At 41.0% G+C, this 22,823-nt stretch overlaps 1 protein-coding gene across 1 annotated transcript in view; it reads right to left on the reverse strand.

Moving 5' to 3' along the window:
* Positions 1–9,638: 9,638 nt before the first annotated feature.
* LOC120017912 (melanopsin-A-like) overlaps positions 9,639–22,823 on the reverse strand; it is a 66,690-nt gene continuing 53,505 nt past the window's right edge. The window contains exons 8-10 of the mRNA XM_038960869.1: positions 22,026–22,221; positions 21,745–21,906; positions 9,639–9,773 (exon numbers count right to left, since the gene is read on the reverse strand). Of these exons, the coding sequence (XP_038816797.1) occupies positions 9,639–9,773; positions 21,745–21,906; positions 22,026–22,221 (493 nt within the window). The remainder of the gene's footprint in view (positions 9,774–21,744; positions 21,907–22,025; positions 22,222–22,823) is intronic.

The following is a 22,823-nucleotide window of genomic DNA, read 5'->3' on the forward strand; positions in this document are numbered from 1 at the left end:
AACTCAGGGATTTTTATTTAAACGTCTGAATTTCCGACCTAAAGATCACTGACATCGTGATTTGACCTCGTTCGTTTCCGAGTTCCCAGTTGTCTTGAAAGCTCCAATTGTTAGAGGCAACGCTAGCACGGTCCCACACCTGATAGTGTCATTATGCAAACGAATTCCTTGATGAGATCCAGCATAACAGGCATAAATTAATGGAATTGTTGATTGAATGGGGGTGTTGCGTTCAAGGTCTTGCATGCAAAGCCGGTGCAAGTGCAGCTTTATAGCTGTTGTGACAAACAAACACGAGGTCCCGACCGTACAGTGAGCCTGTTGCATCCAATGGCGACCAACAAGGATTATTGTAAAGAACTACAACTGCTTTAAATTGCATTCAGTTCAGGGCTCACGGTAAGCGCTCTAAACAAGCTGACGGCTTTAACGTTACTACCTGCCGTTGTTTTTGCAGTTCTCCTTTCCTTCCAGTCTTGTGTTGCAGCTATGTTACCCGGGACAGCATTATCTGAACCGTGGCTGTTGTTAACGGTGGATTTTCATTCAAGTGGAATTATTAAAGCGACAGTCGTCCTTTATCTATCTACAGGCCATCTCAGAGTTACATGTTGAAGCACCAAAACAGGAACGATATATATATATGTAACAATTTCACACCTGTAAGCTGACTAGGCCTAAACTGCCAATCATAACACTGCAGATTCGCTGTATGCATGTTTTGGTGTCACAAATGCACAGTAGGCAGGTAGATTAAATAGCATTTATTCACCTCATTACAAGAGAGATGACTGTCAATTTGATGAATATTATATGTGACAAATATGCTGAAAATGGCATATTTTGTTCCAGGCGAGACAATGAGAGAAGATCATGTCAGAATGTTTTCCTGCATTGATTCTTAGCTGGTGTATAGTTCATAGACTCAGAAATACCAGCATAGCACATAGGTGTCAGTCACAGCAGGCCTGGGATCAGTGAGGGAAGGATGTGTCCAGGGGACTCCTCTCCTTCATGTCATCTCCTCACCTGCCTCCCAGGCCCTGAGCTCTGAGCACACACACCCTCTCTGTGGGGGGAATCCGAATGGAGAAGGAAAAGGAATGCCATGGTTCTTCAAAGTTGTGAATTTCATAGGTAAGGAAAATCATTATACATTTATTTTTCCTACCTTATGGAGAGTGAGGGTGTAAATGCAGTGCTTTGCTACATATACAGTACCAGTCAAAAGTTTAGACACACCTACTCATTCAAGAGTTTTTCATTATTTTTACTATTTTCTACATTGTAGAACAATTGTGAAGACATCAAAACTATGAAATAACACATGGAATCATGTAGTAACCAAAAAAGCGTTAAACAAATCAAAATATATTTGAGATTCTTCAAAGTAGCCACCCTTTGCCTTGATGACAGCTTTGCACACTCTTGGCATTATCTTAACCAGCTTCATGAGGTAGTCACCTGGAATGCATTTCGATTAACAGGTGTGCCAGGTGTGCCTTGTGGAATTTATTTCCTTCTTAATGCATTTGAGCCAATCAGTTGTTGGGATGGTTTACAGAAGATAGCCATTTGGTAAAATACCAAGCCATTTGGTAAAATACCAAGCCATTTGGTAAAATACCAAGCCATTTGGTAAAATACTTTGGTCTGATGAGTCCAAATTTGAGATTTTTGGTTCCAACTGCCATGTCTTTGTGAGACACAGATTAGGTGAATGAATAATTTCCACATGTGTGGGTCCCACCATGAAGCATGGAGGAGGAGGTATGATGGTGTGGGGGTGCTTTGCTGGTGACACTGTCTGATTTATTTATGCACACTTAAACAGCATGGCTACCACAGCATTTGCAGTGATATGCCATCTCATCTGTTTTGCGTTTTGTGAGACTATCATTTGTTTTTCAACAAGACAATGACCCAAAACACCTCCAGGCTGTGTAAGGGCTATTTGACCAAGAAGGAGAGTGATGGAGTGCTGTGTCAGATGACCTGGCCTCCACAATCATTTGACCTCAACCCACTTGAGATGGTTTGAGATGAGTTGGACTGCAGAGTGAAGAAAAAGCAGCCAACAAGTGCTCAGCATATGTGGGAAAAGCCTTCCAGGTGAAGTTGGTTTAGAGAATACTAAGAGTGTGCAAAGCTGTCATCAAGGCAAAGTGTGGCTACTTTGAAGTATCTAAAATATATTTTGATTAACACTTTTTTTGGTTACTACCATATGTGTTATTTCATGGTTGTGATGTCTTCACTGCTATTCTACAATGGTAGAAAATAGTAAAAAATAAAGAATATTCCTTGAATGAGTAGGTGTGTCAACTTGACTGGTACTGTATAATTACAGTAGCGGTACACCAGTGCAAAAATATCCCAAGTGCTAGTACAATTATATAATCCCCATCACATGATGCATGTTTACCTGGTATTTTAGCCTCTGTCCCTTTCATATGGACCTTGTTTTGGGTTTGCATGAACAGCCCCAGAGCTCTGTAAAATTTCCAAATAGACCCTGAAGTTTTTACAACCAAGTCGGTGTGATAATGTGATAGTCACAATTTTGGGGCTAGATGGCTTACAACAACCGCAGCAATTTACGAAGCAGAAAAAGTCATTTCACACTATATTTATCCGTCTTTCTGATTCCATTGCTGTCATTAAACTGTAAATAACAGACCACGGGTGACTTTGGTGTGGCACAGATAAATATATAATTTAGGCTGTCTGGAGGACATACTGTCTGACTTTTCAAAACACCTAAAAAAGCGTAAAGAGTGTATGAAATAGCAAAAGGCCACAGACAGGAAAACAACAATTTGTTTCTCAGAACAATCTGTCTGTTCGGTGACTAACAGCCTCTATATATGAGTTGTTTATTTCCTGTCATCAAAGATAGTGCACAGAGATTTCACCTGAAATTGCAAAACCATTATGATGAAACACAAAGGTAGTGTACAGAGAATGTGTAGTTTGTCAGTTGAGGCATGGACTTCAAGACCTTTGGACACTGTATAATGTTCTTGTCGATCATTCTTCATGTGTAGTAGTTGGAGCTATCCTGGAGTAGCTGTCGTTTTCTTGTTCTTCTAGGCCTATGGGCATAACCACTTATTACTGAGCATGCCACATGAATGTGGAAATGATTACTTTTGTATAAAAGAACATCCAATTGCAGCCGGATTTACATATATTATTTGTCAAATGGTGTGTTATATTATGGGCCATCCCATTCTTGCATATAAATGGACAGTTGATTGACAGGTTCAGCCCTTACGCAATCTCTATATTTAAAAAAATATATGTTTTACATTTCACCTTTTATTTAACTAGGCAAGTCAGTTAATTAAAAACAAATTCTTATTTACAATGACGGCCTACCCCGGCGACGCTGGGCCAATTGTGCGCCGCCCTATGGGACTTCCAATCATGGCAGGTTGTGATACAGCCTGGAATCGAACCAGGGTCTGTAATGACGCCTCTTGCACTGAGATGCAGTTCCTTAGACGTGTTCCCATCCCATGTTCTGTAATGTGTGAATCCGTTATCTGGGACATGACTAGGGATGCAGTAAGCAAGCAATACCAAATCCCCAATGGAGCAGACCTGTTGAAATACATTATTTTTTTGCGTATTCAGTAGAGTTAGATGTGCAGAATAGCATGTTACAGTGCATGTCTGATGATATGAGTGGTTTGTATCAACTGATCTGTCCAGGTAGTCTTAAGTCAATATGGATGAGAACTCATGATTGCATGTTTCATGTTTGCGTAACGTCTTCATAGTTGGATCCAGCTATGCTTATATATTTTCTTAATGATGTCGGTGAAAACTGCTGTTGGTTAAACAGCTTCCATTATTTGCCAGGAGATAGTATCTGACGTCAACACGTTCTTTCTTACATGGTCAATGTTCAATTAGAAACATGAGAAGGTTTAGGATGCCAATGTCAAGTGCAATGGAAGCTAATTGTATCATACGCATGTATGGAGCCCATAAGGTCATACATTCTTTTCAAACACATAGAAGTTGAAAAAACCATGTTTATCAGTTCTCCCACTTAAGGGTATACAGACCCACTGCTTTTGTCATCAAAGATAAGTGACAGGAAATCTCAGGAGGGAGTACTGTAAAAAGAACCTGCATAGCTCTCTCTTTGAAGCCTACTAAAGTGGCCTACAAGTACATTATGACTCCAAGTATTGATCCTATAGGTGTTTTGCAGTTCAACCTCCTACCAGAGGAGGGCGGATCAATTCTGCTAGTGGCCAATGGCCATATACTTTGGGCTCAGGGGGAATCTAATGAGAACAAAGTGGATAACAAAGCATCCATAATTCTTCATTCCTAAATTCACTTTCTGACTACTGGGGCCATAAATCTGCTGTTTCATAAGGTCCACCCACCAGTGATTGCCCCTTACCTGGCTCAGGAGATCAGAGGTTTTAAGGGAAGGTGTGTGTGTGCATGTGTGTGCGCGTCAGTATGGGTGTGTGCGCGTCAGTATGGGTGTGTGCGCGTCAGTATGGGTGTGTGCGCGTCAGTATGGGTGTGTGCGCGTCAGTATGGGTGTGTGCGCGTCAGTATGGGTGTGTTTGTGAAAACAGCAGCCTCCTGAGAACAGCGTTCCATGCCGGACCCCCAGGGAGAGAAATCAATGCGGTAATGACGGCTGACAGGGAGCATGGCTGCTGTAGGAGCGCCAGGAGAATGGACAGAAAGAGACTGCAGAAACCTCTAATGGTGAATAAATTACAACAACCACATACTGTACTGTGTTAGTAGACTAAGTGTAGACTAGATAACTATTTTACAGTTGCAATCATAGTAATTATGATGTCGACGTGGACCTAAGCTCTCTCTCATTTTGGATCTTTTACTATCTTTTATTTGCCTCTTGTTTGGACAATTCTTTAAAAATACTGAAGCATCACAAGGTAGAGGATACATTGAGTAATATATTTATTTACAAAAATAAATAACAATAACACTGATTGGACATACTTTAAGTAACACTTTTTCAGTAAATCCTTTTTCATATTTCCAACCATATAGTCCTTTTCTGTAAGATGGATGTCTCTCAATTATACAAATATGCATAAACAAATTAATTAAACACCTGTATTTAATTTAAACACTATTATACTACAGAACAACAAAATAGATTACAACTTAGCATTTGATAAGACTGAATAACATTTATTTTGAAAACATTCGGCAAATGAATCCATTTTAGGAACACTTTCTCCTCTGAGAGAGGAGCAGATAATAAAGTTACCTTTCATTGTTAGGAATGCTTTTGGAATCACCACCTTGCCCTCTGATAGGCTAGGTGGAAGTTTCACCAAAACAAATCCTCTCAGATCTCCACAAGTGCTTAGGTTTTAGGGGACGATTCTCGATTGGCCCACAGTTTCCCTTTCCCAAAACATTATATGGATGACACTACCCACTGAGTTGCCAGTAAGATATAATAACCAAGCATGATCTGACAAACAGGCAGTCTTCATGATTGAGTGCCAATGCAATTGCCAAGGGGCAATTTATGGTCAATTTACTCTGATGTATCAGTCAACAGGAAGTGTGTTTTCCACTTCCTAGGGACAAGGCTCAGTGAGACACATCCTGTACTGCAATGAGACAGCTTTGTAAAAGTGTAGTTGGTCTACTCATACAGGTAGATAAATTGCAAACACTGGGGTGAGGTTATTTTATGTGTTGTATTCTAACTTTCCAAATTAGACAACAAAACAACTTGTTGCACTTTACTCAATATTTAATGTTTCTGATCTTCAGACCTATTATAGAGTATGATGCAGTATTTCATACCCTATAATATCATTATAGTCACATATATATTATAGTGATGCTCTGTATTGAAACTCACTATAGACCCAATTTAGGGAAGGCTATATAACAGCTGAGGTACAATCAACAATAATGTTCCTTTTTGCCACCCATACAAACACAGGGAACATTGAATTCACATTCTACAACACTCCTCATAGAACTGTACTGTACAATGCACTTTACAGTTACTTCCAAAAGCTTGAATCACAAAATATAAGCAGTACAACACAAATATACAGAAGCGAATCAGAACTGTTAAAAAAAATACTTAAATATACAGTATGTACTTAAAAAAAACATAGCTTCTGCAGATCATAACATTATTGGATGATTTCACAAGAGTGGAGTTATCATTAACCCTGATGCCATTAGAGCATTTAGCGCCACAATGAATTGTCGGATACTGATTCTCCCGTGAATTACAAATCAGAAAGACCCCCATGGGACATAAAAATAAATACTTATGGTATTTATCTTGGTGTGGAAATATTTTCAGTATATTAAGCAGTGGTGTAAAGTACTTTAGTAGAAATACTTTAAAGTACTACTTAAGTCGTTTTATTTTGTTATCTGTACTTTACCATTTTTTATTTTTGACAACTTTTACTTCACTCCATTCCTAAAGAAAATAATGTACTTTTTACTCCATACATTTTCCCTGACACCCAAAAGTTACATTTGGAATGTTTAGCAGGACAAGGAAAATGGTACAACAAACTTATCAAGAGAACATCCCTGGTCATCCCTACTACCTTGTCTGGCAGATTCACTAAACACAAATGCTTTGTTTGTAAATTATGTCTGAGTGTTGGAGTGTGCCCCTGGCTATCTGTAAATTAGAACATCTGGTTTGCTTAATATAAGGAATTTGAAATGATTTATACTTTTACTTTTGATACTTAAGTACATTTTATTAATTACATTTAATTTTGATACTTAAATATATTTAAAACCAAATACTTTTAGACTTTTACTCAAGTAGTATTTTACTGGGTGACTTTCACTTTTACTTCAATAATTTTCTATTAAAGTAATTTTCTATTCCATGAATACATGCTACTGGAAACTGATGAAATTCACCTCAGGAGGCTGTAGAAATGTGGCTTGTCACCGAAAACCCTCACGAACTTTTACATGTGCACAATTGAGAGAATCCTGTCAGGCTGTATCACCGCCTGGTACGGCAACTGCACCGCCCACAACCACAGGGCTCTCCAGAGGGTGGTGCGGTCTGCACAACGCATCACCGGGGGCAAACTACCTGCCCTCCAGAACACCTACAACACCCAATGTCACAGGAAGGCAAAAAAAGATAATCAAGGACAATAACCACCCGAGCCACTGCCTGTTCACCCCGCTTCCATCCAGAAGGCGAGGTCAGTACATGTGCATCAAAGCTGGGACCAAGAGATTGAAAAACAGCTTCTATCTCAAGGCCATCAGATTGTTGAACAGCCATCACTAGCACAGAGAGGCGGCTGCCTACTTAGACTTGATATCATTGGCCACTTTAATAAATGGAACACTAGTCACTTTAATAATACCACTTTAAGAATGTTTACATATCTCACATTACTCATCTCATATGTGTATATACTGTATCCTACACTATCTATTGCACCTTAGCCACTCTGTCACTGCTCATCCATATATATTTATATATTCTCACCCCATTCCTTTACTAGATTGTGTGTATTAGGTTTTGTTGTGGAATTGTTAGATATTACCTGTTAGGTATTGCTGCTCTGGTGAATCTAGAAGCATAAGCATTTCGCTACACTCGTAATAACATCTGCTAACCATGTGTATGTGACCAATAAAATTTGATTTGATGCTGGAATTCAAATCTGCCATAGACAATGTTTACACAGTGTCTTTGTTTACCAACTAAGCTACTGCCTATGGACCAACCACTTATTATTCTGTAAACTGGATGCATCTAGAATAGCTAAAACCGTTCTGTGATTTAAAAAAAGAACGAAAGAGGGCTGGATTCGATCCAGATCCAGGTTCAAATGTAAAGGTCATTTCCGATTGAGCTGAACGCGGGAACATTGCCTTTAAATTTCAATCGCGCCATAACGTGAATCTTCTGCAATACGGATTGAATCTATACTGCATAAATACAGCAACCGAATACTGTATTACAATGCAGGTTCTATCAAATTCAGCGTCTTACACATTCTAATGGCCAATTACATTTAAGTCTCTCTTTCTCAAGGCCCACGGCTGTGTGACGGAATCTGAATTGACTACAGCCTGGATCCACAATAAGGACTTCAGTCAATATCCTAAACAGCCTGATATTTCTCCCAGCGAAGATGCTCTACATGACCAAAAGTATGTGGACCCCTGCTCGTTGAACATCTCATTCCAAAATCATGGGCATTAGTATGTAGTTGGTCCCCCTTTGTTGCTATAACAGCCTCCACTCTTCTGGGAAGGCTTTCCACTAGATGTTGGAACATTGCTGCGGGGACTTGCTTCCATTCAGCCACAAGCATTAGTGAGGTCGGGCACTGATGTTGGGTGATTAGGCCTGGCTCGCAGTCGGCGTTCCAATTCATCCCAAAGGTGTTTGATGGGGTTGAGGTCAGTGTTCTTCCACACACATCTTGACGAACCATTTCTGTATGGACCTCGCTTTGTGCACAGGGGCATTGTCATGCTGAAACAGGAAGGGCCTTCCCCAAACTGTTGCCACAAAATTGTAAGCGCAGAATTATCATTCTTTGCTGTAGAGTTAAGATTTCCCTTATCTGGAACTAAGGGGCCCGAACCATGAAAAACAGCCCCAGACCATTATTCCTCCTCCACCATACTTTACAGTTGACCCTAGGCATTTGGATAGGAAGTGTTCTCCTGGCATTCGCCAAACCCAGATTCGTCCGTTGGACTGCCAGGTGGTGAAGTGTGATTCATCACTCCAAAGAACGTGTTTCCACTGCTCCAGAGTCCAATGGTTGCGAGCTTTACACCACTCCAGCCGACGCTTGGCATTGAGCATGGTGATCTTAGGCTTTTGTTCTCCTGCTCGGCCATGGAAACCCATTTCATGAAGCTCCCGACAGTTCTTGTTCTGACGTTGCTTCCAGAGGCAGTTTGTAAGGCCATTCTACTGCTAATGTTTGCCTATGGAATTGCATGGCTGTGTCCTTGATTTTATACGCCTGTCAGCAATGGGTGTGGCTGAAATAGACGAATCCATTAATTTGAAGGGGTGTCCACATACTTTTGTATATATAGTGTAGATCACTCAGATGGCCATCTCCAGCTCAGATCAGTGCTGCCTGTTTCAGTCACAAATGCATTACTACACATAACAGTTCTATATCATCTGTTTCAGCCATCTTCCTCTTGCAGATCTAAGAGGAGGGGACCTGAGCTAGGGGAAATGTTTGAAAGGGATTTGAAATGGCTGGGCTTCTTGTATGATTGTAGCTCACTCAGATGACCTGGTGAAAGTTTAGCAGACAACACAACCTATCCCATTTGCTTACAGTAGATGCCAAACTGCAATTCTGTACTTTGTCTGCTAGCACATTAACAAAGCAACAAAACAAAAACGTTTTAATAAAGAACATACAGCATTCACATGGGGGTTAACTTGACTTTTAGAAAAGTTGCATGTTGAGTACAGACCCTGGCATTTACTATAAATAAAGTACTGTACATAAAACTGGGTGGTTGTGATCAGATGAGTGGTGGTGTAGAGCCATCACTGTTAGAGGGAAGTGTTATCCCCTGCTGGACACTCTCCCGTGGCCCCTTAGTTACAGACCCTACGTCTACACTGCCACTGGCTGGCCTAGTACTGGAACCATGGGGACAGGTAAGAAGGGGCTGGTCTCAGAGGTGATGGCGATGCTGGGGATCCGGCCAATCATTCCTCTAGTTATGGTGCCTTCTGACGAATCACCTGCCTATCGATGTCAAACAGAAGGTGAGATGAGAAACAGCGAACATCAAATGCTACATGATTGATTTTCACACCCAATTATCTAGCTATGCAACATTTCAATTTAAGACAAAGACTGGATTTATGGTTTTACGTTATTTTCACTAAAAGACAGTCCTTGAAGGATACAAGACTATCTAGACCTGGGATGGTCAACTTTAATGGCGGTGGGGGCCACAAAAAAATTGGGGGGCCGCGGTGGCTTGTGGGTCTGCATACCCATATCAATAGCCACATGTGGTCAGAACCAATTTGGTTTGGATTTATTAACTACAAAAAGGTAAGATGTGTTTTTAATTGTGGTGCCGCTCTGCACACACAAACTTGTTAGCCAGCTAGCTAACGTAAGCTATGGTCCAACTCTAAGCCAACTCTTGTAAGTTCAAAGACATTCCTCCATAGATTTCAAAGGTTTAAAAAGGAATGATATAAACTGGTACTTTTTTGGGGTTCGAACCAGTTCAGAACTTTATTTTGCTCGTCAGAACAGTGGAACGAAAAAAATGTATGGCTCTGTTCAGAACAAAACGATTGGGAAATGATTTTGGTTCCAACCCCTGGCAGGGCGCTAGACTAATTTACCAATCTAAAACATTTTAGCTGGCATGGGCCAATTGAGTGACTGTCAGTGACTGACATAACAAGAGAAACTGCTGATGCACAACCAAACCTTGTGTATTTTACTATACAGTAAGTTGAGGCCAGACTGAGTAACCACAAAAAATAATATATATATATATTTTTGTCTTTGGAAATTGATCTGCGGGCGTACAAAAGGGAGTTGCCCATCCCTGAACTAGACGATTAGATTTATTTTCCTTTGTCTCTACAGATCAGTGTCAATATAATCAGCCACTGCCGTTCCTACCCTGACATTATCAGCACTGACTACAAATGAAAGGGAAAGTGGCAATATTTCTCCCCCGTTGGCATAGCCTGCCACCAGGCATATCGCAGGACAGTTAATTGTGTCTCTCATTCATAAACCTTGTTAGTCTGCTGCGACATTTATTAAGATTAAACTGCAGTGATTTATCAAGGCCACTTGTTCTGTGCCATCTGCATGCCTGCTGTCTGCTCATGGCCAATACCTGCCAGACTGCACAGGAACGCATTCACATCAGTCATATTTGGCTAAGGCAGAGACCATAGAGAAAGGTTCCCCGAATTTGTCCCGCAGGTGATTTTTATTATTTTTTATTGTTGGACATAAAAGACTGTTAAAACACCAGCAACTCAGCTCCAAATTATTTTTATTTTGAAAATCTGTTCCAAACTATTTCCACGCATGAACGAGAGATATGTGATCGTTCACAATTGTAAGCAAGGTTTGACATTGTTACGTTTTAGTCAAATATTATATCTGGGCTTCTTGCAGTCTACAAATTATTTGTAATTATATTCCGGGAACCTGGCCATCTACTCAAGAAAAAATCTGCCCGTGGCTGAATCTAGTTGATGATCCCTGCTATAGAGCCTTCTCCATATGGGAAACTGGGATCCATATTACGTAGATGGGATCAAGAGGGTAGAAAACAGGGGAAAACATGTTGTGTTATATTTCAGACTGAGCAAAGGTTAAATAGGTCACCAGTGCTGCTTTGTTTTTTATTGGAGGTAGCTAATGGCAAGCCACACTAGACGATACAGCAACAAGAGGAATTAACTGACACTAATTATGGGTACTTACACTTGGAGGGAAGCCATGGTCACTGTGGCCCACGCCTGTCATGGAGATGTTGTCAACGTCATAAGAGCTCTGGAAGATACAAAATACATGATGTAGAGGTTGGTTCCTGCTATTATAATAAGTGACAACCCTGAGTCATTTCAATGTGAAATTCAATTCCAGTCACACAAAACACATTTGTTGGGTCACATGTAAGTAAAGACGTTCTAATAATTGTAGGGATTGGTCACTCCTTATATTAAGAGGAGACGCATAACAATTAAGGGTCTTAAGGATCCGCCCTCTTTTTTTTAAAATTTTCGCCTGAAATCACATACTCAAATCTAACTGCCTGTAGCTCAGGCCCTGAAGCAAGGATATGCATATTCTTGGTACCATTTGAAAGGAAACACTTTGAAGTTTGTGGAAATGTGAAAGGAATGTAGGAGAATAAAACACAATAGATCTGGTAAAAGATAATACAAAGAAAAAACCAACCGTTCTTTTGTATTTTTTTTGTACCATCATCTTTGAAATGCAAGAGAAAGGCCATAATGTATTATTCCAGCCCAGGTGCAATATACGTTTGACCACTAGATGGCAGCAGTGCCTGTGCAAAGTTTTAGACTGATCCAATGAACCATTGCATTTCTGTTCAAAATGTTGTATCAAGACTGCCCAAATATGCCTAATTTGTTTATTAATCACTATGTTAAAAATTGTGCACTCTCCTCAAACACAATAGCACGGTATTCTTTCACTGTAATAGCTACTGTAAATTGGACAGTGCAGTTAGATTAACAAGAACTTAAGCTTTTTACCAATATTAGATATGTCTATGTTCTGGGAAATGTTCTTGTTACTTACAATCTCATGCTAATCGCATTAGCCTACGTTAGCTCAACCGTCCCGTGGAAAGGACACCGATCCCGAAGAACATTTTATTATTTTTTTTACCCCCTTTTTCTCCCCAATTTCGTGGTATCCAATTGTTAGTAGTTACTATCTTGTCTCATCGCTACAACTCCCGTACGGGCTCGGGAGAGACGAAGGTCGAGAGCCATGCGTCCTCCGAAACACAACCCAACCAAGCCGCACTGCTTCTTAACACAGCGCGCATCCAACCCGGAAGCCAACCGCACCAATGTGTCGGAGGAAACACAGTACACCTACCGACCTGGTCAGCGTGCACTGCGCCCGGCCCGCCACAGGAGTCGCTAGTGCGCGATGAGACAAGGATATCCCTACCGGCCAAACCCTCCCTAACCCGGACGACGCTAGGCCAATTGTGCGTCACCCCATGGACCTCCCGGTCGCGGCCCGAATAACTTTAAGCCTTCATAAAATATTTGATCTTGAATGGGCGAATATTGACAACAATCAGGCTTGAAAAGTCAGTGTTACAGTCCATAGTGAGGTTACACACCCCTTGCACAGTCTTCACATTTTGCTGGGTTAAAATGTAATCTAAATTAAATTGATTCAATTAGATTTTTTTCCCTACAGACCTATACAACCTACTCCACATTTTCAAAGAACATATTTTCCAAATTATAAAAAAATGAAGATGTCTTCACACCCCAGAGTTAATGTGAATCATTTTGAATAAGATTATACAAACTTGGCACAACTTTTACGGCAACATATACTGTATCCATTGTTTTGTCAAAATTGCTCAAGCTCAGTAAATTTGGTTTGGAATCGTTGATGGACAGCTGTCTCTGATTTTCAAGCAATTCTACAGTGCTTTAAGAAAGTATTCAGACCCGTTGACTTTTTCCACATTTTGTTTATGTTACAGCCTTATACTAAAATGTATTAAATAAAGTCTTCATCAATCTACATACAATACCCCATAATGACAAAGCGAAAACAGGTTTAGACATTTTTGCAAATGTATTAAAAATAAAAAACATACCTTATTTACATAAGTATTCAGACCCTTTGCTATGAGACTCAAAATTGAGCTCAGGTGCATCCTGTTCCCATTGATCATCCTTAAGATGTTTCTACAACTGGATTGGAACCAATTGATTGGACATGATTTGGAAAGGCACACAACTGTCTATATAAGGTTTCACAGTTGACAGTGCATGTCAGACCAAAAACCAAGCCATGAGGTTGAAGGAATTGTCCGTAGAGCTCAGAGACAGGATTGGGTCAAGGCACAGTTCTGGGGAAAGGTACCAAAACATTTCTGAAGCATTGAAGGTCCCCAAAAACACAGTGGCCTCCATTCTTAAATGTAAGAAGTTTGGAACCACCAAGACTCTTCCTAGAGCTGGTTGCCCGGCCAAACTGAGCAATCGGGGGAGAAGGACCTTGTCAGGGAGGTGACCAAGAACACGATGGTCACTCTGACAGAGCTCCAGAGTTCCTCTGTGGAGATTGGAGAACCTTCCAGAAGGACAACCATCTGTGCAGCACTCCACCAATCAGGCCTTTATGGTAGAGTGGCCAGACGGAAGCCACTCCTCAGTAAAAGGCACATGACAGCCCGCTTGGAGTTTGCCAAAAGGCACCTAAAGGACTCAATATTCTCTGGTCTGATGGAACCAAGATTGAACTCTTTGGCCTGAATGTCTAGAGTCACATCTGGAGGAAACCTGGCACCATTTCTACGGTAAAGCATGGTGGAGGCAGCATCATGCTGTTGGGATGTTTTTCAGCGGCAGGGACTGGGAGACTAGTCAGGATCGAGAGAGAGCGATGAACGGAGCAAAGTACAGAGAGATCCTTGATGAAAACCTGCTCCAGAGCACTCAGGACCTCAGACTGGGGCAAAGGTTCACCTTCCAACAGGACAACGACCCTAAGCAAACAGCCAAGACAACGCAGGAGTGGCTTCGGGACAAGTTTCTGAACGTCCTTGACTGGTCCAGCCAGAGCCTTGACTTGAACCCGATCTAACATCTCTGGAGAGACCTGAAAATAGCTGTGCAGCGATGCTCCCCATCCAACCTGACAGAGCTTGAGAGGATCTGCAGGAAGAATGGGTGAAACTCCTCAAGTACAGGTGTGCCAAGCTTGTAGCGTCATACCCAATAAGACTTGAGGCTGTAATCGCAAAGTACTGAGTCAAGGGTCTGAATACTTATGTAAATGTGATATTTAATTTTTAATTTATTTGCAAAAATTTCAAATCTGTTTTTGCTTTGTCATTATGGGGTATTGTGTGTAGATTGATGAGGAATAACAACAATTGAATACATTTTTGAATAAGGCTGTAGCGTAACAAAATGTGGATAAAGTCAACGGGTCTGAATACTTTCAGAATACACTGTATATTTATGATCCAAATAACCAGTTACAAATAACCCAAGTACCAGAACTACTGCTGCTCATTAGCACTTGGTGTCCATAGTACCGTAGATTTGTTCAGAGACTATCAGGCATGCTATCCTATCTGACCCAAATATTGATCTAGAATCAATAGGAGGTCCACTGTTCTCATTTATCTAATGCTTTGGGGGGTCAAACCACTGAATAATGTTATACTATGGCTCCAATCCAGATGAAAGCCAGCTAAAGTTTATTCGCTTTTCAGAGTGAACAAAGGCAAATACACCACTCTAAAAATTAGGGGTTCAACTGGAATACTTCAAAGATCCTCGAAGAACCTTAGGGTTCTTGGCAATGAAAAACAGCCCCAAAAGGTTATTCAAAGAACTTCTTAGGTGGTGTTCATTGAGGAAACCCAGCGGTTCTTCCGGGGAACTTGGCAATTACAACTGAAAACGCTCGTGCCAAGTCTGAATGGGACAACAGTTAAAAAGATAAGTCGGGTTGATGTTTGGCTCTGAATATGTATCGAAATAATTGTCTTCGTATATAATATTAATTGTGGTCTTCTGTGAATAGCTTCCATAACGTTAACTAGCTACTTTAGTTCAGACTAATTAACGTACACGTTAGAAAGCCGGGTTTGATCGTTGTATGAGCTACAGTAGTTAGCTAGCTAACGTTAGTTAACGTTATGTCCTAACTAGGCAGAACTAGGTTTGTATTATTTACTGAACAATATTCTGCCCCATATCTTGTATATAGTTTCCATAAAGCCAGCATGGCTTTACACTCGTTAACGTAAGTTTCCAATCTAGAGCAGTTCTCACTTTTGTGAGAATGAACTAGCTAGCTTCGTTGACTTTAACTAGCTAACTAACGGTGAGCTATCACGACGAACTGAATCTGGCAATGGAGGGATTCCTCTTTATATTGCCTGCTACAGCATTAAATACCATCATAACATTACATGTACAATACTAAACCATTTTGGAAACGTTACATGTATTCCCCCTTGTGGAGGGAAATTAATAGCTTAGATGGTAGCTATATATGGGATTCAAATGCATAATGTTATTAATATACTGTAATGAAACAGGCAGGGAGCAGGTCTCGAACCCTCGACCTTCTAGCCCGAAGTCCGGCGCGCTATCAACTGTGCCGCAAAAGCATGCTCAAGCGGCAGAGTCGATTTCCGCGCTTATAAACCCAGGGTCGTTACACTACTCCCTCCTTTCAAAGAGCGCGTCCTCGCGCTAGCTTGCGACTTTACGTCTTACAGGAACGCGCTCACCGGCCAAGCACACGCACTGTCGTGGATGCGAGGTCCGATCACTTCCGACACCAGTGTAATGAAACAGCAGGGAGCAGGTCTCGAACCCTCGACCTCCTAGCCCGAGGTCCGGCGCGCTATCGACTGTGCCGCAAAAGCATACTCAAGCGGCAGAGTCGATTTCCGCGCTTATAAACCCAGGGTCGTTACACTACTGACTAAAACAACTCTTCATAGATGCATGCCCTTCAGAATCCAAAACACAATATTCTGCCCTAGCTGCATTTGAAGTGTGAATTTAACCTACATGGCAGTCAATACAAACTGAAATCTATTAGCATACACATGGCATTCAAATGGAACAACAAAGTGTCTTTGGTGAGTTGGCTTTGGGTAATTTCATGGGTATTCCGGGACAGGGTATGTCGTGCCTTTGCATAGCCTAACTGGACTCCGGCATGAAACCTGATTCTGTTGTTTATTTTCAGAGATTCTGAAGTATTTGGATGGTCAGTGGAGGATATCTGCCAGTGGCTTCAGCAAAATCAGTTGGACTACACCTCTCCTTTCCAAGGTTTTACATTTCTTTTAAAATTAAATAATCATTTGCATGCTAGGTCCAACCAAAACTTGACTTCTGCTTTTAACCCAACTACCAGGTAGCTCTTGTTGTGGGGGTGTTATAACTGCTATGCTCAAGGACCAAATTACAGATTTTTTCACCTTGTCGGCTGGACAATTTGAATGCTTTAAATGCTAGGCTACCTATCAGTCAACACCAGTCAAAATGCCTGCTAACTGCCCAATATGCAACAAGCATGTTTTGGGGAATCATAAAACGGATTCGCCACATTGGTCTGTATCAAGGGTTCCTGTTATCATGTGGACTTGGAGGTTACATGTTTTCATGCAAATGCTTTGCTTCATATAGGACACATATCTACAAAAAACACAATAATTTGCTGACAAATAGGCCTAATGGTTCTGTAATCCCTGTGCCTGACTACATTAAGGAAAATGTGAATGATGATAACTCTGATCTCGTGTGGGCACCTGCAACTAATGTTATTGAGTCCATGGACTTCAAAACTGAAGACCTAGTTAGAGGCCTTATGAGAAACCTCTGCCTGTTTATGTTGAAGATCAGAGAGAAGTATTGTGTTACTGTGACTGTGCAGAGCAGTATAGTGGAGGAAAGTCAGTTAAGAACAAATTCTTATTTACAATGACGGCCTACATCGGCCAAACCCTCCCCTAACCCGGACGACGCTGGGCCAATTGTGCGCCGCTCTATGGGACCTTTGCCCCTAGTCATTTAGGCAGGTTACCTTAGTGTTCTTGGGCACAGGGACTATGGTGGTCTGCTTGAAACATGTTGGTATTACAGACTCAGACAGGGAAAGGTTGAAAATGTCAGTGAAGACACTTGCCAGTTGGTCAGCGCATGCTCGGAATACACGTCCTGGTAATCCGTCTGGCCCTGCGGCTTTTGGACAGCAACCAAGGACGAGAGCTCACCATGCGCGACTCAACAAATTACAGCTACCACCTGCAGGCAGTCCAAGAACCCAGAAAATGCCAGAGTCTATGGTGTCAGAAGTCCGTGTTACATCTGAGATGACATATGCACCTTTACCCTTTATGTATTTATTCCCCTTGATGTGATGCATGACTTCCTTGAGGGCATCATACCTGCTCTACTGAGGATGGTGTTACACGAGCTTGTGAAGACGAAACAAATCACTGTGGCTCTGCTAAATGACGAGATTGATGACTAACCGAATGGCAACTATGACAGATCATCCAGACAAACACCACTATCCGAGCGCGTCCTGAGGAAGAATGGGCATCTGAGAAATGCTAATGATTGGGTGGCAAATAGCCAGCGGTGATGCATGGGAAGTGTGCCTGTTACTGAGATAAATTGGGGACATAATCATGGCACCTACTATCAAAAGGTCTTGGGCACCATACCTGGAAGAGAAAATAATGGAATTTCATGCTTTTTCAAGAAGTCTTCCCAAACAAGCAAACACTCAAGATGCACTTTCCGAACCATTACTCCCGACTGCTGATGGCATAAGGACCACTTATCCATCTGTCGTGTATGTGCTTTGAAGCCAAACATCAGTACTTCAAGAGAATTGCACATGTCATCTGTGACTACGAAAACATTGCACAGACACATGCCAAAAGACGCCAGATGAGACAATGCTGGGAGCAGTCAAAGAACACATGCTTAGGAATCACAGTACCACTCCAAAAAGACCAACCCACCACAATTTGCTTCCAGCCAACAACCAACCAATAAACAGCATCCACCAACCAACACAAAACTGTGGCCCACAATATTCACCCTTCCTGAGTTCCCCACAGCGCTGCAGTGTAAACTCAACCAACAGAGTGAAGAGTTCCAACTTTCCCACTGATTGGTCCAAGTGGAGGAGACAAATCATCCAGGTTTTAGTTGGTTTCATGTGCACATATACCTGGTAAGTTTATAAATTGGCACATCGTGTGAGATTCTGTGTGTGTGCGTGTGTGTTGGTTTAGATATTACTGCACTGTTGGAGCTAGGAACACAAACATTTCACTAAACCCGCAATGACATCTGCTAAATATGTGTACGTGACCAATACGATTTCATTTGATTTGTGTGTAGTCATAGGATGTGTTACGCTGTAATGGAACACTACATTGATTTACACTTTTCGAAGGTGCCCTACAAGCAGACAATATACCGACATCTGGATATCATTGGTGGCCAAGTACCCATTTCTAAGGGACTGTACAGGACAAGGATATGTGAGTGATATTTTTATTACATTTTTGTACACTTTTCACAGTAATGTGTGGTCATTACTAATAACTCAATCTCAATTCATGGCATGGGATGATTAAAAAAGAAGTTAAAAAAAAGGCAACCTCTCGTCTGCAAATAAGAGGTTGCAATCATCAGTTAAGTTCACACAGAAAATGAGTTCTGATGGGAATGCAGGCCCAGAATCAAAGGCAGCCAAGGTTTATGGCTAACCTTACCCCTAAACCTAACCTTAGTTCCAGCAAGTGTTTGCTTGTCAACAAAGTTGCAGGTAATAGTTTGAGTATATATGGACCATACAGTATATGCGACTATCCAATGAAGTGGGAACATAATTTAAAAATCAAGACCTTTACCTGTACATATGTGTATTTGTGTCATAGGTGACTAATGGCACGCATGATGTAGAGCTACTTGGGGGCCTGTCTGCTACACCACTTTTGAACCAAGTAAGTAACAGTCATATAATTGTCAAAATATGCTCATTGGATCATGAATATGAATCAAACTCTCACTTTTGTTAGTTAGGTTACACATTTGCTATTTTTTAAGTCTATGTGAATCAAGTTAAACCTCCAGAAATACAATATTTGCAAATTATCTTTTCAGATCATCTCAGAAAGGAATCAAGTCCATGGAATGGATATAGACAAAAAGATAATTCAAGGACTCCGCAAGGCTAGTGGCAAAATAATAGCAGAGGTAGAGAGGCGAGGCATGGGTGAGGACATCATCCTGCTATTTCGACAGGCCCTGAAGGACAATACAGAAGAGGAAATTGCTCTTATTCCTTCCCTTTCTCTAATGTAGCCTATACAGTACATAGTACATACAAAATATGTCTTTTGTAATAGAATTGTAACACACATTTTTTTTTTTTTGCAAATGTAGTAAGATCATTGCTTTACTTTACTTTTCCCCAGGACTCGAGACCCCAGCAGCGATCCTGCTCTTGCCCTAACGCTTCAATGAGGACCCGAGTGGCCTTGTCCGTGACAAGGTATGTCTATGCACAAATAATCTGTTTCTTCATAAACATAAGTGTGCATGCTTATATAAAACTACAGCTGAACATTTGTAATGTTCTTTGTTAATTGTATGTGTATTAATCCATTTCACCATGAGTCAAATCACGCTGACCTTTGAGGGGAGAACATCCACGCCCTAGAGGACGTCTCTATGGGACTTGGGGCTCTGTTAGGGCCATATTTTTTTATTTTCAGTTAAATTTCCCCAAAATGTCAGAAAAACATTTATGTTCTTAAGTTGCGGTGTTCTGGGTATAAGAGAAGTTGGGGTAAAGTTACCAGGGCTGGTCATAAAGATGGCAAACTTACTAACATAAATAAGTGGTTGTTTGGCAAGTGGTTGTTGGACACACACACACACACACTAAAGCAAAAAAATCCAATCTGTATTTAGCATCAAGCATCTACAATCTTGTTAGTTTACCATAATTCATTTTTAATGTATGTTGTTTTTATTGTATTTTATATTTTCACCATGAGAGTGAAAAGTACTATACAAAGTAAATGTATTATTTATTATGTTCTGACATGTCTGCAGAAATGTTGCAATGTTTCTTATGTGTTTTGTTTGGTAAATTGTTGTGTAATTGTTCATTCACATTTGTGGTGCCACTAAATTAACAATGAATTATTTAAATCACTATTGTCATTATTATTAAAATATTTTTGTATAATGGGGGAGGGTGGACAGGGAGTAAAAAAAATTAACCCCAAAAGATTCTTAGAGGAACCATTATAACCTATGAGAATGTTTTTTTCAAAGAACTTATAGGGGTTCCCCCACAAGGTTCCTCAAATAACCTTTTTTCAAGGGTTCTTTGAAGAGCTAATAGGGGTTCCCCCACAGTTTCAATTTAAAGAACCCCTAAAGGATACTCCAGGAACCTTTTCTTTTTAGAGTGCAAAGGGGGACATTTAATTAACAGTGAAATCTAACCTCTCAATAAAGATTATAATTGTATCACAATATGTTGCAAAGAGATTTAAGACACATTGAAAAGACCATTTTTATTTGTAATGAACCCTGATAACACCCATCAGCTATCTCTATATATCCGCTTTACAGAAATATGTCTGCTGACCCCTATACGATTGCTCATACATTTTAAAAATAGATTCTTATCCTTCGATACAGATTGCCTCTACAAGTACTATGCTCCATAGAGCTAGCTTGTGTTCTCATGGGGGCAGTTAATAAATCAGTTAATAAAACATTGCTTTAGCAGGTGACATCACATTTTAAATAGTAACACTGAAAGACGCCGTAAAGATGAACACGTTTCAAAAATGTCAAAATTGGATTAGACGTCTATGGTACAGCAAAGCCCTCCTAAAGCTTCCTCCCTGGAGTGACCCCTCTGCTGTGGATTCATCTTACCATCCTGTCTGTAACAATGTGCCAGATTAATTTAGGAGCCATGTGATTGGCTGACACAAATCCAGGGGTGCTTTCCAGGCCAAAAGTTGGTTTAATAGATTTGTGGCGGACTACACAGAAGAATCCTTTATGATGGAAATATGTACTTAGTTCTTGCCTAATTCTCCTACGAATCTTGTTGCATTACAGTACAGCAAGTGTGTTACTGTTTGATTAGGTGCTTCTCAAGTAGAGGCACTGAATGTTAGGTACCATTGGTGGCATTAATGTGTATTGATGTTGGGAGATGAGCACATAAGTGCAAGCGGGATTTTTTTTTAAACCCTAAATTGGCTTACTTATTGACCTTTACTGTGTTAGACACGCATTCACACTGTTCTGCCTCTAGAGCCCAAAATATCCTCCACACATTCGGTACATTGTCACACATGTGAAAGAGGACAGGGAGCAGGCTTGACCTGACCTTGCCTGGATGTGTTAGTTACCTTCTCAAAGATGCCAGAGTCGTGGCTCTTCATCTTGGACTTGGAGCTGGAGGGCTTGAAGTGTGGGAGCTCGGCTGTGTCCTTACTGATATCACAGGACACCTGGCGGCTAGCCGGCCAGGAGCCCATACTGGAGAGGTCAGCCTCCGTATCTGTCCAGCCCTGGGGGGATGGAACCATTACATAAACGTCAGACAGACACACACAGGTACATGCACATGCACGCAGGCACACACACACACCCATCTCATGATTTTATATCAGGACATATTTATTTATACCGATTCGCTGTCGGAGGCGGAAGAGAGGTGGGACTTGACAGTGCTGGTGCGGTGTAAGCGGTCGCCGATGTCGGAGGTCTGGCTGGTGACAGTGGATCGTCGGGTGGACACGAAGCTGCTGTTAGTGGATCGCAGGTCGCGTCTACGTACACACAGCAAAAACCCCAGGCATGGGATGTACTTGGCTATGGCCATCCTGAAGACCGAGAGTGCAGGGGGCAAATTTAGGAGATGTAGGTCCAGAAGCTAACTGATATATTTCCTCTAGCATAAGACAGAAAGGCAAAGTACCATACAGTACAAGGCTACACCATAGGCAGTCTGATGGGACAGAACATGGCAGGGACTTGGCCTGATGTATCATGTCAGAGGAAACAATCTAGGTGCCCTATACAGTTCATTAACCCTTGGCATCCTTCCTGTGTGGTGAGAATAAAATAATGTCCAGTTGTATTAACATCCAGGTTAATGAGTGATTGTAGAGGAAAGTTTAGTCTGATCTAGAGTTGCACGGTGAATGAAAACAATGGTAGTTTTTAAATACTAGAACATGAAAAACGGTCCAGTATTATAATTTGTTACTTTCGGATCTTCTACCAAATGTGTCTCAGATTTTGAAATCAACTTAATGGTTTGAATTTATTTGAAAATGTATTAAGTTTATGGTTCTGATTTAAATGACGTTCAGCTTATAAAGGCCTCATCAAGCCTTCATAAGCACTACATAAGTATCTATAACCGTATGTCATGCTTTAAAAAGGGTTCATAAATGTGGCATAACTGTGTGACATAACCACC

Source organism: Salvelinus namaycush, chromosome 22 (assembly GCF_016432855.1).
Source record: "Salvelinus namaycush isolate Seneca chromosome 22, SaNama_1.0, whole genome shotgun sequence".
NCBI lineage: Eukaryota > Metazoa > Chordata > Actinopteri > Salmoniformes > Salmonidae > Salvelinus > Salvelinus namaycush.